This window comes from Brachycentrus maculatus, unplaced genomic scaffold, assembly GCF_059751285.1.
Source record: "Brachycentrus maculatus isolate JH-2025_06_01 unplaced genomic scaffold, ASM5975128v1 h1tg000065l, whole genome shotgun sequence".
In the NCBI taxonomy this organism is placed as follows: domain Eukaryota; kingdom Metazoa; phylum Arthropoda; class Insecta; order Trichoptera; family Brachycentridae; genus Brachycentrus; species Brachycentrus maculatus.
In genome coordinates this window covers 1605340-1619217 of record NW_028280819.1, presented here as the reverse complement: position 1 = coordinate 1619217, position 13878 = coordinate 1605340, and the positions used below count along the sequence as shown (strand labels likewise).

Below are 13878 nucleotides of genomic sequence, written 5' to 3'. Positions count from 1 at the left end.
AGAGTTTAGAAGATTTGTTCAACGTATTTTATGTGATTAATTAACGGTTTTACCTGAAATTCTAAACTAGTATTTTGCATTAAAAAACACGATGAAATAATGTATTAATCTTCTTAAAACTTTATGCTTCGTCAAAATTAAGTAGTTAGTGTTTTAGGAGTTCAGTTCATTTCGAAAATACGATGTAGATAGCGTTTTATACGCCTGAACACTAGGCATAATTTATTATATATATATATTTTTTGTTCGTTTACATTAGTAGATAACGGTCAGTTGATAACATATACAAAATATCTCAAAATTGACAAAAATGTAGTTAGAGCACTTTACGTAGGGCACGTCGATTTCATTTAACGTATAATTAATTTCATGAGAAATTTATGAGGCAAATGTGGTTGGTAATAGAAGCAGAGAAAGACGGAAGAAAACCCTTATCGAGTATTTGAATGTGGTCAGTTCGGGAGTCGGAATAATCGGCGGTTGTGTTTGAGAATATGTATAAATGTGAAAGAGGCGAATATTGTGTGCAAAGACAGATTGATGTTACGTTCTAAAGTTAGAAATAGGCACATTATATTATAATCTGTCGGGTTGTGGTCCCGTGGTTAGTGTCGCGGACTCTTAAGTCAGAGTTTCTCGGTTCGAACCCACTCTATTACAATTTGATACCTATTTCTAATAATGAGCCGCTTAGGCTCACAGAAATAGTGTGAATTTGAAATATTCGTGTAAATAATAAAAACACAAATATTTATCTTTTTTGTTTAAATAAATAAAAATAAACCATAAAATTCAGTGCACGCCTTTTATTCCGACTCCTAACCTGACCACTCTCAAATATTTGAAATACTTGATATGCCCAGTTTTTCTCGGTCATTCTCTGCTTCCATTACCAACCACATTTGCCTCATAAAATTGTTTTATTATCCTTTCCTCTCTTCACTCATTCGATTCACATTCAAACCCTTATCCGCACCCCAATGATGCATAGGGCACTGCATCATATAAACGCAGTGTTATCTTGATCGTAAACACATGAAGGAAAGATGATCAGCCCTCCGCTTCAGGTAATATGGAATAATTATTATAGCGAAAAAATCACTTATATTTATTTGACCCCCCTGGGAATCGAACCCGGGACCTCCAGAACGGTAGCCGAGTGTGCTGACCATTAAACTACGGAGGCGGACATTCGATTCACATGCCCTAACAATTTTTCCCACTATTAAATCAATGTATCGATTAGCATTATTTCATAAGCAGGTGATTCTTCTCACCTTTTATCATCGGCGTAATAATTCTTTCGGCATTATCTTTGAATGCGTGCTAGTGTCTGGATTTTTTCAAAGGCCCGTTAGACAGAATTAAAAATAGTGCAATGTGTAACGGAGTCGGCTGCTTACATCTAGCGAGCACGTGGTATTACATGTTTAAGCACCGTCCGGATGTACCCGGATAATATTTAGTGTTTACTAGCGTACATCTCTTTGAGTTCCTTCCACCCTGGTAGCCAAGCTGTTCCGCATATGCATTCCTGGCTTCACGTAAACATACGCTGGAAAAGGAATCATGTTAAAACTTGGCATTTTACCGGTTTTCATACTTTTAGTAGCCAATGTGATGTACAAAACAAACCCAATATTTAAAATTTAATCGAATTTCATTTTTTTAACTTGAGAATGTGTATAAAATTACTTTTTGATATGATTTTAAATACCTGGTGAAATCCCTACCTACTTTTTGTTTTGCTTTTAAGATATCGCACGTAATATTAATTGCATTAATGCATATATATGTAATTGTAACAGATAAATACTAGTTTTTTACCACTTGAGTTTATTCTATTATGACGACTAGTTTCGGAAGCTATGCTTCCAGATCTTAATATAAAATATTTAAAAATAAAATATCGTCATAATAAAATAAACTCATTTGGTAAAAAAACAAATGTTTTTCTTTTACAATTTCATCGTGTCTTACCACAAAGTGAATAAACACGAGCTCACTCCTTTCAAGAACGTTATAAATCAAAAATCGTAAATTTTCAGTTGTACTTATTTTCGGAACGCCCAGAAAATGTACTATATCGCAGCAAAAGAGGCACATTTTTAACTTAATTATTGTATCCGCTACAGGGTTAAAAATGTTGTTTTTATATTTTTAAGAAAAGGTATTGTTTAATTATTATTATAAATATACTAAATATTTTTCAAATGGAGAAAAAAACCATCAGGTTTTACATAAAAAGATGTGTTGCACAATAAAAACTTCAATAAGTGGCTTGATATTTATTTTTAATACATTGTGTTATATTGTTAAACTTTAAAAACGTTCCACTGAAAAATCAAGTTTTTTGATTTATGACGTTCTTGAAAGGATTGAGCGATATATGTTTTGTCATGGTGGTCTTTTATTTTATTTTATCATGAACAAACGTCCGCCCATATACTGGGCGCCAGATAGGAGAGGATCACAAATTGATGGGCATACTTCATCTTTGATTAAGTGGGCAGTTCGGGTTCCAATCCCGTTTGGTCACGGGCCATTTCCATTTCGGTTGTGCGCTTGTGTTTGCTCATGGCCCGTGTTAATTTTAATTTGACTTCCTTCTATCCGCCGAGCTCTTATGAAACCGTTAGTGTATTAGTTAAGTCTTTATTAATACATGTTTATACGTTTCTTCCGTTATAATATAATTTACATGTTAATATTATAATTTAAATGGAGTTCTATGTACAAATTAACATCTCACCAATAGATGTCTCTAGTGAAGTTCTAGTGATTCAAGAACAAGGTTTCTAAATTGGTTCATATATATAGAACTTCCATGAATTTGAGTAGTGTGGTTGTCAATAATGGGTAGAATTGGTGAATGTTACACGTGTGTAAAGTGATCACTTAAACCAGCCTATGACGGTCGTCAGCCCCGTAAATGCCCAGACTTCCATATTCTTCTTCATCTTTGATGAGATGTCGAAAATAATACAAATTTAACGCCAAATCTGTGAATATACAATACAACGTATAATTTGACTAGCTCGAGTATAAACTGCACCGGCTAATTCAACCTTTTTCTAATATTTTTTTAAAAGGAAATATTAATTCTTTTCATCCTTATGATAAGTTACTTATGTTTTTAATTTGTATTATTTTTTGACATCTCATCAAAGATGAAGAAGGATATGGAAGTCTGGGCATTTTACACAAGTGTAACATTCACCAATTCTACCCATTATTGACAACCACACTACTCAAATTCTCGGATGTTCTATATATATGAACCAATTCCGAAACATTGTTCTTTAATCACTAGAACTTTACTAGAAACATCTATTGGTGAGATGAAAAGAAGGTTTTTACTAAGCAGAAACTCTTTTATTAGTATGTGAGGTTCGCAGGATTCGAATTAATCACACACATGAGAAACGCCAGAAAATGTCATTTTCATATTTATTAGTTAAGCTTATATTTACAACATTATGAGAAATGTTGTAAAAATAAAGTACCTAGATTTTGCGTTTATTTGACTTTTATTTGGTAAATACCACTGTTCATTTAAATTTACTCGGTGACACAAGTCGACCCATTTATCATTATCAAATACCGGTGAATTACTTGAATGCATCGAAACACGTGTCATGATAGATTTTGACGGTTTTTACCAAGTAAAAGTCTTAATCATATTACGTAGGTTGGAATTTTCAGCTTGTTTGCACAATTTTAGCTGTCTGTATTTTACTACGTGCTGTTGAGACCTTCTTCTTCACACTCGATTAGGCCTGAAGCAAACTACAAACTTTTCAAGTATCGCTCCCTGTTCCATTGTCAAGCTCGACGAATTTGTCATGCTTTAGTTTAGGATACGTAAATCCTGCGAATAGTTTACCACAAAGGACCGCAGAAGGCTCGAACACTCTAAAGGGGTTTTCCTTTATATCGAAAGTTTCTCAGATATTTCGCCAAAGTTTCGTGCCTTTTTTTCAAACCATATTTCATGATTATTTTCCTTTTTTTTGGTACAATATTTGTTTTTATTCCTTGAAACATCTCTAAGCATATAATTTATTGTTGAAATACAAACTTTGTGGTTTTGGATTTTTATGAAAATTATTTAACAAAAAAGTACAGACTTAAATATATTAAATCATAGTTTTATCGGTATTCAGCGGTTAAAAGTTGTGGAAAAAAGTTAACGATATTATATCGAAGAAATAAAGAACAAAAAAATCGAGAAGAAATGTATGGGAAGAAATGAATTGCCGCAAAATGTACAAACTTGTTTTCAATATCACCTTTTTTAATTGTGTCCAACGGCAGAAAAAATCTCCCAAGGTTTACTTTATGTACGGTGAATTAAATATTCACACGAGTTGTGAAAATATATAAAGGAAAAAAAACTAATTGTAAGGTCCTGAAATCACGAAAAATTAAAATTTCAGGAGTCATGAAAAATACTAAAAATCTGAAATATATTTTTACCGATATCTGTCTCCCGTCCACCGATAGCAACTGAACGCATTTTTTGGTTGTAAAATGTCTGACGGAGTCTCGGGAAAATGTTCTATACAACCTTTTATTGGTTAAATTGGCAGTGCCAATAATGAGATACTGCTGAAAATTTGGCCTAGAACAAATGAATGGTCTTGATTAAAAGGAAATTTGAATATTTTCCCCCGGTACGACTTCGATCTAGATTCTAAAGTAACGTTAAATGTTCGACGATTTATTTAGTTGCCCGATTTGAAAATGAGGCCGACGATATCATATAGGCTATAGACGGATGGATGCCAAAACCGCGGAGCTTATCGAAGGTTGTGCCTTCGCCACACGTGCGACTTACGCCGCCTACACACGTACGGGATTCTATTTTCCGTGCGGTTATGGTCGTGTCGTTGTTTACCGTTTATTTTCCAGTTTGCCAATATTGCCGAGGCTTGTTTGTTAAATTTATCGGGCGCTAGTTGACGGGCGGCCGGTGCGAGGGGCCGTCCGTCAAGCGGTACGTTTGTTTATTGAAATGCGGCCGGAATCGCATCGCGCGCGCCGCGTTCACCGCAAATAACTTTATTTCCCCGTTTATGAGTGCAACCAGATTGGCCAATCGTTTGCCAAAATGATGAATTTATTTCCAGATTATTATGGGACGCCTAACACGGTTTTCTCGCATTCTATTAAAGGCGAAATCAAGCTAAAATGAATATCACCTGGGATTGGACTTTTCAAAAAGAAACCCTTGTTCCAATTTGGTAGTTGGATTCGATCATTTAATTCACGACATGTGGTCAAATTACGAGCTGCGTAAAAATTTAAAATCATGTTCTCAGGCGTTTCCCAGCACGTACTATTGCATATACTTTGTCTCCCATCCGTTTAGTATTTTGCATATACCTGAATAAAGGGTTTCTGCTAAATAAAAGCTTTGTTGAACCAACCATAGATATCTTCCATGATCTCAAACATAAAGCGTCCTGAAATTTATGATATATGTATGAGTTCCAAATTTTTTAGTTCTTTGGTTGTCAATCATGAGTAGAATGGTGAATGTTACACGTGTGTAAAGTGATAACTTAACCAGCCTATGAGAGGTCGGAAGCCTTCTATATACCCAGGTTTTCATATTCTTTTTCATCTATGTTGAGATGTCAAAAATTACATTGTCCAGCAAAGCATATTTGCAAGCAAAATCATGCACAATACAAGTGTCAAACCGTTTTTTTAAATAATGCATTTTATTGTTTCGTAATATGATTCGATGAGAAAATGTTGTAAAAAGCGTGTTTTTCATTATTTCCATTTCAACCTCTTTTAACATTCTTGGTCTCACAAAAACAAGAATTAATTTCATGGGTCTTGCGATATTTGGTTTGTTTTTTTTTTCTGATATAATGTTGTAACGTTTACAGAGTCCATTCGGATTTATTCAGACGTTTTCAATGAGCTAAATAATGTAATACTTGCAAGTTTAATAATGTAATACTTGGTATTCTGAGTTTACAATCGGTAAGACCGGTATATTTATTATTTATCCGTCCATTGTCGACAATAAATGCGATATTACTAAAGATTTGCCTAAAATATTTTCATTGCTCACTGTCCCTCGGCGTTTTTCAGTTCGATGTTTATCTTTCGAACCCGCAACTTTATTAATTCGCCTTAGTATTACTTCATTGTAGATTTAAGCTCTTTTCCGTTTTCCCAAGGATGTTTGGCCCTAAGCGCTTTTGAGCCTTCGCTTCATTTTCAATACAGAAGGTGGATTTCAAAACTTTTTAAAGAATACTTAAGTCGTTTCCCTTACTCAAATAAGCTTCTGTTTTTTATGAAAGGAAATTCTACGTTTTCAGAAAATTTAATTGGGTTTTCTGCATATATATATGTATTTCATAATACCAGACCTTTAAACAGACAACAATCAAAATAATTCCTCAATAATATACTTATGGTATTGATATTGTATTCTGTGGGAAATTTATAATAATAATAATAATCCCTTACCGCACCCCAATGGTGCATAGGGCACTGCTTCATATAAACGCAGTGTTATCTCGATCGATTACACATGAAGGAAAGGTGGTCAGCCCTCCACTTCAGGTACCAGTCCAGTGTAATATTGAATAAATACTACAGTGAAAAAATCACTTTTATTTATTAAACGCCCTGGGAATCGAACCCGGGACCTACAGAACGGTAGGCGAGCATGCTGACCATTACACTACGGACAATTGGGGGGGGGGGAAATTTATAGGAAAATAATTATAATAATCATTTTGGTTTATTTATATAGCGCCTGTTCAAGAAAAATACTACCTCAAAACACGTGTCGAGGCAGATTTTAAGAAATTGGTGTATTTTAAAGTAAGTCAAATTTAAACTTAAAAATCTTATTTTCCTAGGGGTAGCGAAAATATCTATCGATCAAATTATATCAATTTGAAGGTGTCTCACCTTGATACGAAACATGTATCGTTCTTTTTTTTATAATAGAAGATGAACGTCTGAACATCCTAAGGTTTACGACCTTGCAATTGGCTAGCTTAAGCGATCACTTTATACACGATATACTTGTGTAACATTCGCCATTTTGCTCATTATTGAACATCCATATTGCATAAATTCTTGAATTTGTGCCATGGTCATGGTTATATATCGCTCACTCCTTTCATCAACGTCATATATATATAAAGAAATCAATTTTCAGTTGCGCATGTTTTAGGAATGCCCAAAAAATGTACTATATCCCAGCAAAAGCAGCATATTTTTAACATAATATTTACCCGCTACAGGGCAGAAAGTGTTGTTTTTGCATTTTGAAGAAAAGGTATTGTTTAATATTTTTTTATAAATATACTAAATATTTTTCAAATGGAGAAAAAACCTTCAGGTTTTACCTAAAAAGATCTGTTGCACAGTAAAAATTTCAATAAGTGGCTTAGTATTTATTTTTAAAACATTTTATTCAAAAACGATCTGAAAAATCAAGTTTTTTTAGTTTTTTGAAGTTGTTGAAAGGAGTGAGCTATATGTGAAACACCTTTAAATTGACATCTCACCCGTGATGTGAATAATCCAGCGTCCGATATAATAAGTAATATTAATATTGTCATATTGTATCAGTCTAAACTGGTTCTGGCGTGACTGCGTGAGGTTCGTGGCATCGACCAAATAGCGGAAAAGGCTCTATCGCGAAATGGCTCGGGAACATGTCATTTGAGTGTTTATTTTTAGATTTCCATGGCTCATCCACCGCTGTCTGTTGAACAGAAACAAAAGGGACACTCGAGTGGAGTAGTTATACGCTCCCCGCACGGCTGGAGCCGTTTGAGTGCCGCGGCGACACTTGACCACCCTGCCGGCTCTACTGCGCTGTATGCCAGATACTTAATACCCGTCGCAATTATTTATGTTTCGTCTTAAGTTCCCTCCTTCAGCGGGGTAGGGTTTTCAAACAAACAGCACGAGTGTGCATGCTTTCATGCTTTCAGCAAACTTGGCGCCCCTCAAATCCTCCGATTGCGCTATCAAATTACGGGGCGCTATAAATAATATATTTTGTCAAAAATTTAGACGGAGTGTCTCGTTTGAAGGACGTAAATTTGTCGAGTGGTTTTTGGGACATTTATTATTATGAAATTATGGATTCAGAGACCTTGAAATCTGAATCATGGTTTTTGCTCTTTTTCTACCTACACCAACCCAAGCTGTGAAAAACTGTGTCTAGTAATTAGCTGTCCAAACTCAAAACACTGGAAGGGACATTTTTTGTAGTATGTTTTTTTTTTGCATTTTTGGACTAAGTAGATTCTACTTAGTCCAAAAATGCAAAAAAACGTACTACAAAAAAATGTCCCTTCCTGTGTTTTAAGTTTGGATAGCCGAATACTTGTACTACTATCACGCCGTTTCACTGCAGGGGTAGGCAGAGAGGATGGAACGCTACAATCGTCTGTGCTTAAATACACTCCTAGCTTCCTTTTTATCCATACATGCCCTCCGATTATGTAGACTTTTGACACCACCAGATTTTAGGTTGTGATTGATCTGATCGTGCCAAGTCTTTATTTTCGGCCGTCCTCGTTCTGTTTTCTTGCTCACATTCGCCACATATATTTTCGTTTGTGTAGTAATTCCCGTTATCCACTACATCTTATACCTATAATAGCATATATTTTTGTTTGTGTTTTAATGTCCCCAGTACCCCCTTCAAATATGTTTGAAATACATTTGAGATTCAATCCAGGACATCCATTTTATGTATCTGCTCTTCTTTATTTTTAGCTATTTACAAAATTCTCTACCTCGTTTGTCTGAAACTCGATCTGTTTTGAATTTTATTTTTTTTTCTATCGTAAAGCTTTTTTGTATTCCGATCAACAAACATCACTCTTTGTATTTTGTAGCGACGTGATATTTTGGTAAACACTAATGTATTGGCAATCTGATGTCAAACAGTGATAGTATTACAGTTTTACCTTGATACCTTTCAGAAAATATGTATGGAAATTGTATGTAATGTCTAACTAACTAACTAACCATCACGCCGCTTCCCCGCAGAGGTAGGCAGAGAGAATAGAACGCCACACCACTCTGTCTTTGCCAACATTCTTCGCCTCTTCCACGTTCATGCATCTCCTCACACGTATCCGCCGATTATTACGACTCCTAACCTGACCACTTTCAAGTATTTGGCATACCTGATCGTGCCATGTTTTCGTCATATGATCGTGCCATATGTAAAGTCAACTTTAAAAAAAAATCATATTCGGCATGTTTAAAACCGTATGAATCTAGGCATCTAGGCTTCCTGACAGACATTATCGTGCAAAACATTAAAAAAAAACTAAAATGCGAAATTTATCGAAAATGCAAGAGAAGTTCTGTCAGAAGGCCTAGATGCTTCTGCATCAGACAGCTTTCAATATATGGCAAAGGCTTCACTCCTCTCATCCCAGTCTAGTCGCGAATGGTGTTGATTGGTTTCCTAACAGTCGTGTGTGTTGTTGTTGCAGATATTCCCGACATCCCCGAGGACATCAAGCACCTGCGCGCGCTGCAGGTGGCGGACTTCAGTAGCAACCCCATCCCCCGCCTGCCGCAGGGCTTCAGCCAGCTGCGCGCGCTCACCGTGCTCGGCCTCAACGACATGTCCCTCACGTGCCTGCCCACGGACTTCGGCTGGTGAGTTGCCTCCTGCTTCTTGTCCTGACCTGCCAGGTTGCCGCTCGTGTTGGTATTTCAGCTTATTGACCTGGCAGGTTGCCACTAGTGTCGGTATTATAGCGTGTTGACCTGGCAGGTTCCCACTCGTGTCGGTATTATAGCATTTTGACCTAATAGGTTGCCACTCGCGTCGGTATCACAAGCTACAATATTAAGGTGGATAATTCAAGACTGTATTTCAATTTGATTTCACATATCTGGTAATAGACATCATAGCATTTTGACCTAGCGGTTGCCATTCGTGTTGATTTTACAGCATATTGACTTAGTAGGTTGCCACTCGTGGTCGCTATTACAGCATTTTGACCTAGAAGGTTGCTACCTCGGCAGTGGCCTATACGATACCATGATAATAATAATAATTTGGGATAATTTATGTTATATAGCGCTATTTTCGTTATTTATTACCTCAAGGGCGCTTCACTGTGATTTTATTGAAGAAGTTTTTTTCTAAAGATTTTCTTAGAGGATGTCTTTGAGTCTTCGAACTCTCCCTTAAGTCTGTTCAGAGATCTCCACACACTCCGATTTCAGTAGTACTGCTTGTATTTTTCTTCGGAAAGTTCCACCACCAGTTTTAGGCATTGGATAGATTCTTTCTGATGAACACAAAACAATTCATTTTTCAACCTTCAACGTCCCAAGGATCCAATTCTAAAATTTAGTTTTTTTATTATTTTTATTTTTTATTTTTTTATTTTTTTATTTATTGACTTGGCGTTTAATTTGTAGAACTAAGTAGTAGACTCAAAAAATCTGTGTTTGATTTAAAATTAATACATAAATCTAAAATTTAGAATTAGCTTCACATACGGTGTTTGAAAATGATGCGGAATGCATCGAAACACTTGTCACAGTAGATTTTCAGAAATAGTGGTATTTACTAAGTAAAACTTAAATTAAAAATACATTTTTAAATCAAGTATATTCGTATTATTATTATTATTTTTTTATTATTTTTATTTTTTATTTTTTTTTATTTTTATATTCGATCAGTTTGATAAAAAATTTATTTGTATATTCGATCAGTTTGATAAAAAAAAATCAATTTACCATTCTTGCAAATACCATATTTGTGGCACGTGTATAGTAATTTTGGCAATGAATTTAATTGCATCATTTCGTTACATGTTCATTTGCTTGAATCCAATTCATTTGCTTTGCACGAAGAAGTTAAATTTTTTTTTTTTTTTTAATTTTATTTGTTCATTTAAGAAAAATCGTGTGTTGTGTCTTTTATTTTTTATTATTTATAATATCAATTATGATGTTCTAGGTCAAGATGCACAACTAATGGTAATCAGCGAAAATCGTGTCGGTCATCATAATTTCATGAATATTTTGTTGTAACTTTTGTTCCGAGAGTTTTTTCTTTAAATGGACATTCTGTCCATTGACGAGATCGTGACACAATGACCGTGACATGACGTCGCAACATTTAGTTCCCACGGTGACATATTTCGTGACATTCTGGAACAAGTGTTTCGGAATCAATTCATTTTACTAATAAATGGCAAGTCAAGAAGTGATCGTTTAAGGTTATTTTCTTTTTCTTCCTGGTTTTATCTCATCTTATCGTCTTTGTTGACTGTTGGAGTCAGCGCTGCTCGTCCTCATGTTGTAAGTCCTTCTGTCATGGGCAACGTCCACTAGGCCATGCCTTCTATAGTTACAGTTTTACAGAGTTATTGTGATGCAGTGTTATCGCAATCGTATGATGCATTTAAGCAGTCCAACATCTTAGGTGCCAATTCAATTATTTTATTGGGAAATACACGTTATTTTTTATGTGCATCCAGTCGTCATCAAGCCGAGAACATTGCGTGGTAACTAAATATTCGAAGGTGTAAAAATTTGTCCGTCTCCGTAGTGTAATGGTCAGCACGCTCGGCTACCGTTCTGTAGGTCCCGGGTTCGATTCCCAGGGGGGCTCAAATAAATATAAGTGATTTTCCACTGTAACATTTATTCAATATTACCCTGGACTGGTACCTGAAGCGGAGGGCTGATCACCTTTCCTTCATGTGTAAAAACGATCAGGATAACACTGCGTTATATGACGCAGTGCCCTATGCACCATTTGGGTGCGGATAAGGGTTTTATTATTATTATTAAAAAGTTTAGTTATGCAAAATATGGCTGAGAAGGAAGGACGGAAAATGTCTTCTTGAAATAGAGTTTATTTGAACTTGTCGCTTGTGGTGGGTTTTTGACTGCAAACCTACCGAATCGAGCAGACAGCTTTTGAACAGGCCCTGGTCAATATAACGAGTATTTGTGTTTATGTAGAGTACTTGTATTAATGTCGGTAGCAAGTTCCACGCTCTGTGATACCAAAATAGCATTTCTTCACGTCTCTCTCCGCTCCTAATAATGATGTATATTTCTATACCTTAGTGCGCCGCCTTTGATGAATCGTTTCAGAGTTGAGCGTTGCGATGCGTATGTGAGTCCAGTATGTCTTTGGTCCAGTCACAATAATATGACTCGTTCAATTTCTCCACCTCGATGAAGTGAATCTTCCAGCTCTCGCTAGATCGCTCGCTCTCTCAGCAATCGCTCGTCTGCATAAATATATTAGAGACATTTATATATATATATATATATATATATATATATATATATATATATATATATATATAATAATAATAAAACCCTTATCCGCACCCCAATGGTGCATAGGGCACTGCGTCATATAAACGCAGTGTTATCTTGATAGTTTACACATGAAGGAAAGGTGATCAGCCTTCCGCTTCAGGTACCAGTCCAGGGTAATATTGAATAAATATTACAGTGAAAATATCACTAATATTTATTTTACCCCCCTTGGGATTCGAACCCGGGACCTCCAGAACGGTAGCCGAGCGTGCTGACCATTACACTACGGAGGCGGACAATATGTGTACAATTATATATATATATATATATATATATATATATATATATATATATATATATATATATATATATATATATATATATATATATATATATATATATATATATATATATATATATATATATATATATATATATATATAAAAATATATAAAATTACAGGTTTTCGTGTACATAAGTATTGTATAACTATATAATTTTATAACTATTACTAGACATCAACAATATTTCATCATAAGACACCACATTTGCGTTATAAATATAATATCATACTCGTTATTAGTTACATTATGATAAAAAAAAATATATTTGTGTTGATCGCAGACAGGTAACATTCTGATAATATATTTTTATCTAGCCTTCCAAATGTGCAGTAAATACAGGACAATATGTGTGTGCATTATTTCAGATACATATTATACGAATACATTTACTTTTTAAAAACAAAGAAGCACTAAATAATAACGTTAATTTCCACGGTCACCGCTAACAAAAGAATACCAATTTTTATACCAGAAGTTATACCGTGTAATACAATATTCCCTCCTACCAACGTTTTAACCACCGTTACATTCTAAAATCTTCTTTTCTTTTATATATAAAGTATTACGCGATATAATCTGAAAAGATGTATTCTATTGTCAAAAGTATGTACTCCTTTTACGACTGTGAATTAAAAATAAGGTCAATATTTTTTTTTACAAAAATGTTAGAATGTCAGTATATAACCACTCATCGAGATTTTTGTCTACCGCTTTCGGATAGTAGCCGTCTCGTCAGAACAATTACTACACGTCACTACCACAGCACCATTCGCACACTTACAACTACACTGAATAGTGCTATGGCATAATTAAAAAACTAACTAACTAACTAACCATCACGCCGCTTCCCCGCAGGGGTAGGCAGAGAGAATAGAGCGCCACACCACTCTGTCCTTGCAAACATTCTTCGCCTCTTCCACGTTCATGCATCTCCTCATACATACCCGCCGATTGTTACGACTCCTAACCTGACCACTTTCAAGTATTTGGCATACCTGATCGTGCCATGTTTTTCTCGGTCTTCCTCTGCTTCTTTTCCCGCTAACATTCGCCTCATAAATTTGTTTTACCGTTCTTTCCTCACTCATTCGTTCTACATGTCCAAACCATCTCAACACACCTTTCTTAATTTTATCGATAATGCTTATCTCAGCTTTGCATTCTTTCCTTATTTCACTATTCGCACATCTATCATACATCGTTTTGTTACACATTCTTC

General features: G+C 35.2%; 1 protein-coding gene across 17 annotated transcripts in view; it reads left to right on the top strand.

Moving 5' to 3' along the window:
- Window positions 1–13878, top strand: part of scrib (scribble planar cell polarity protein) — a 327417-nt gene that overhangs the window by 77084 nt on the left and 236455 nt on the right. For all 17 annotated transcript variants that reach the window (XM_088256718.1, XM_088256722.1, XM_088256716.1 and 14 more), the window contains exon 3: window positions 9507–9675. In XM_088256718.1, the coding sequence (XP_088112844.1) occupies window positions 9507–9675 (169 nt within the window). The remainder of the gene's footprint in view (window positions 1–9506; window positions 9676–13878) is intronic.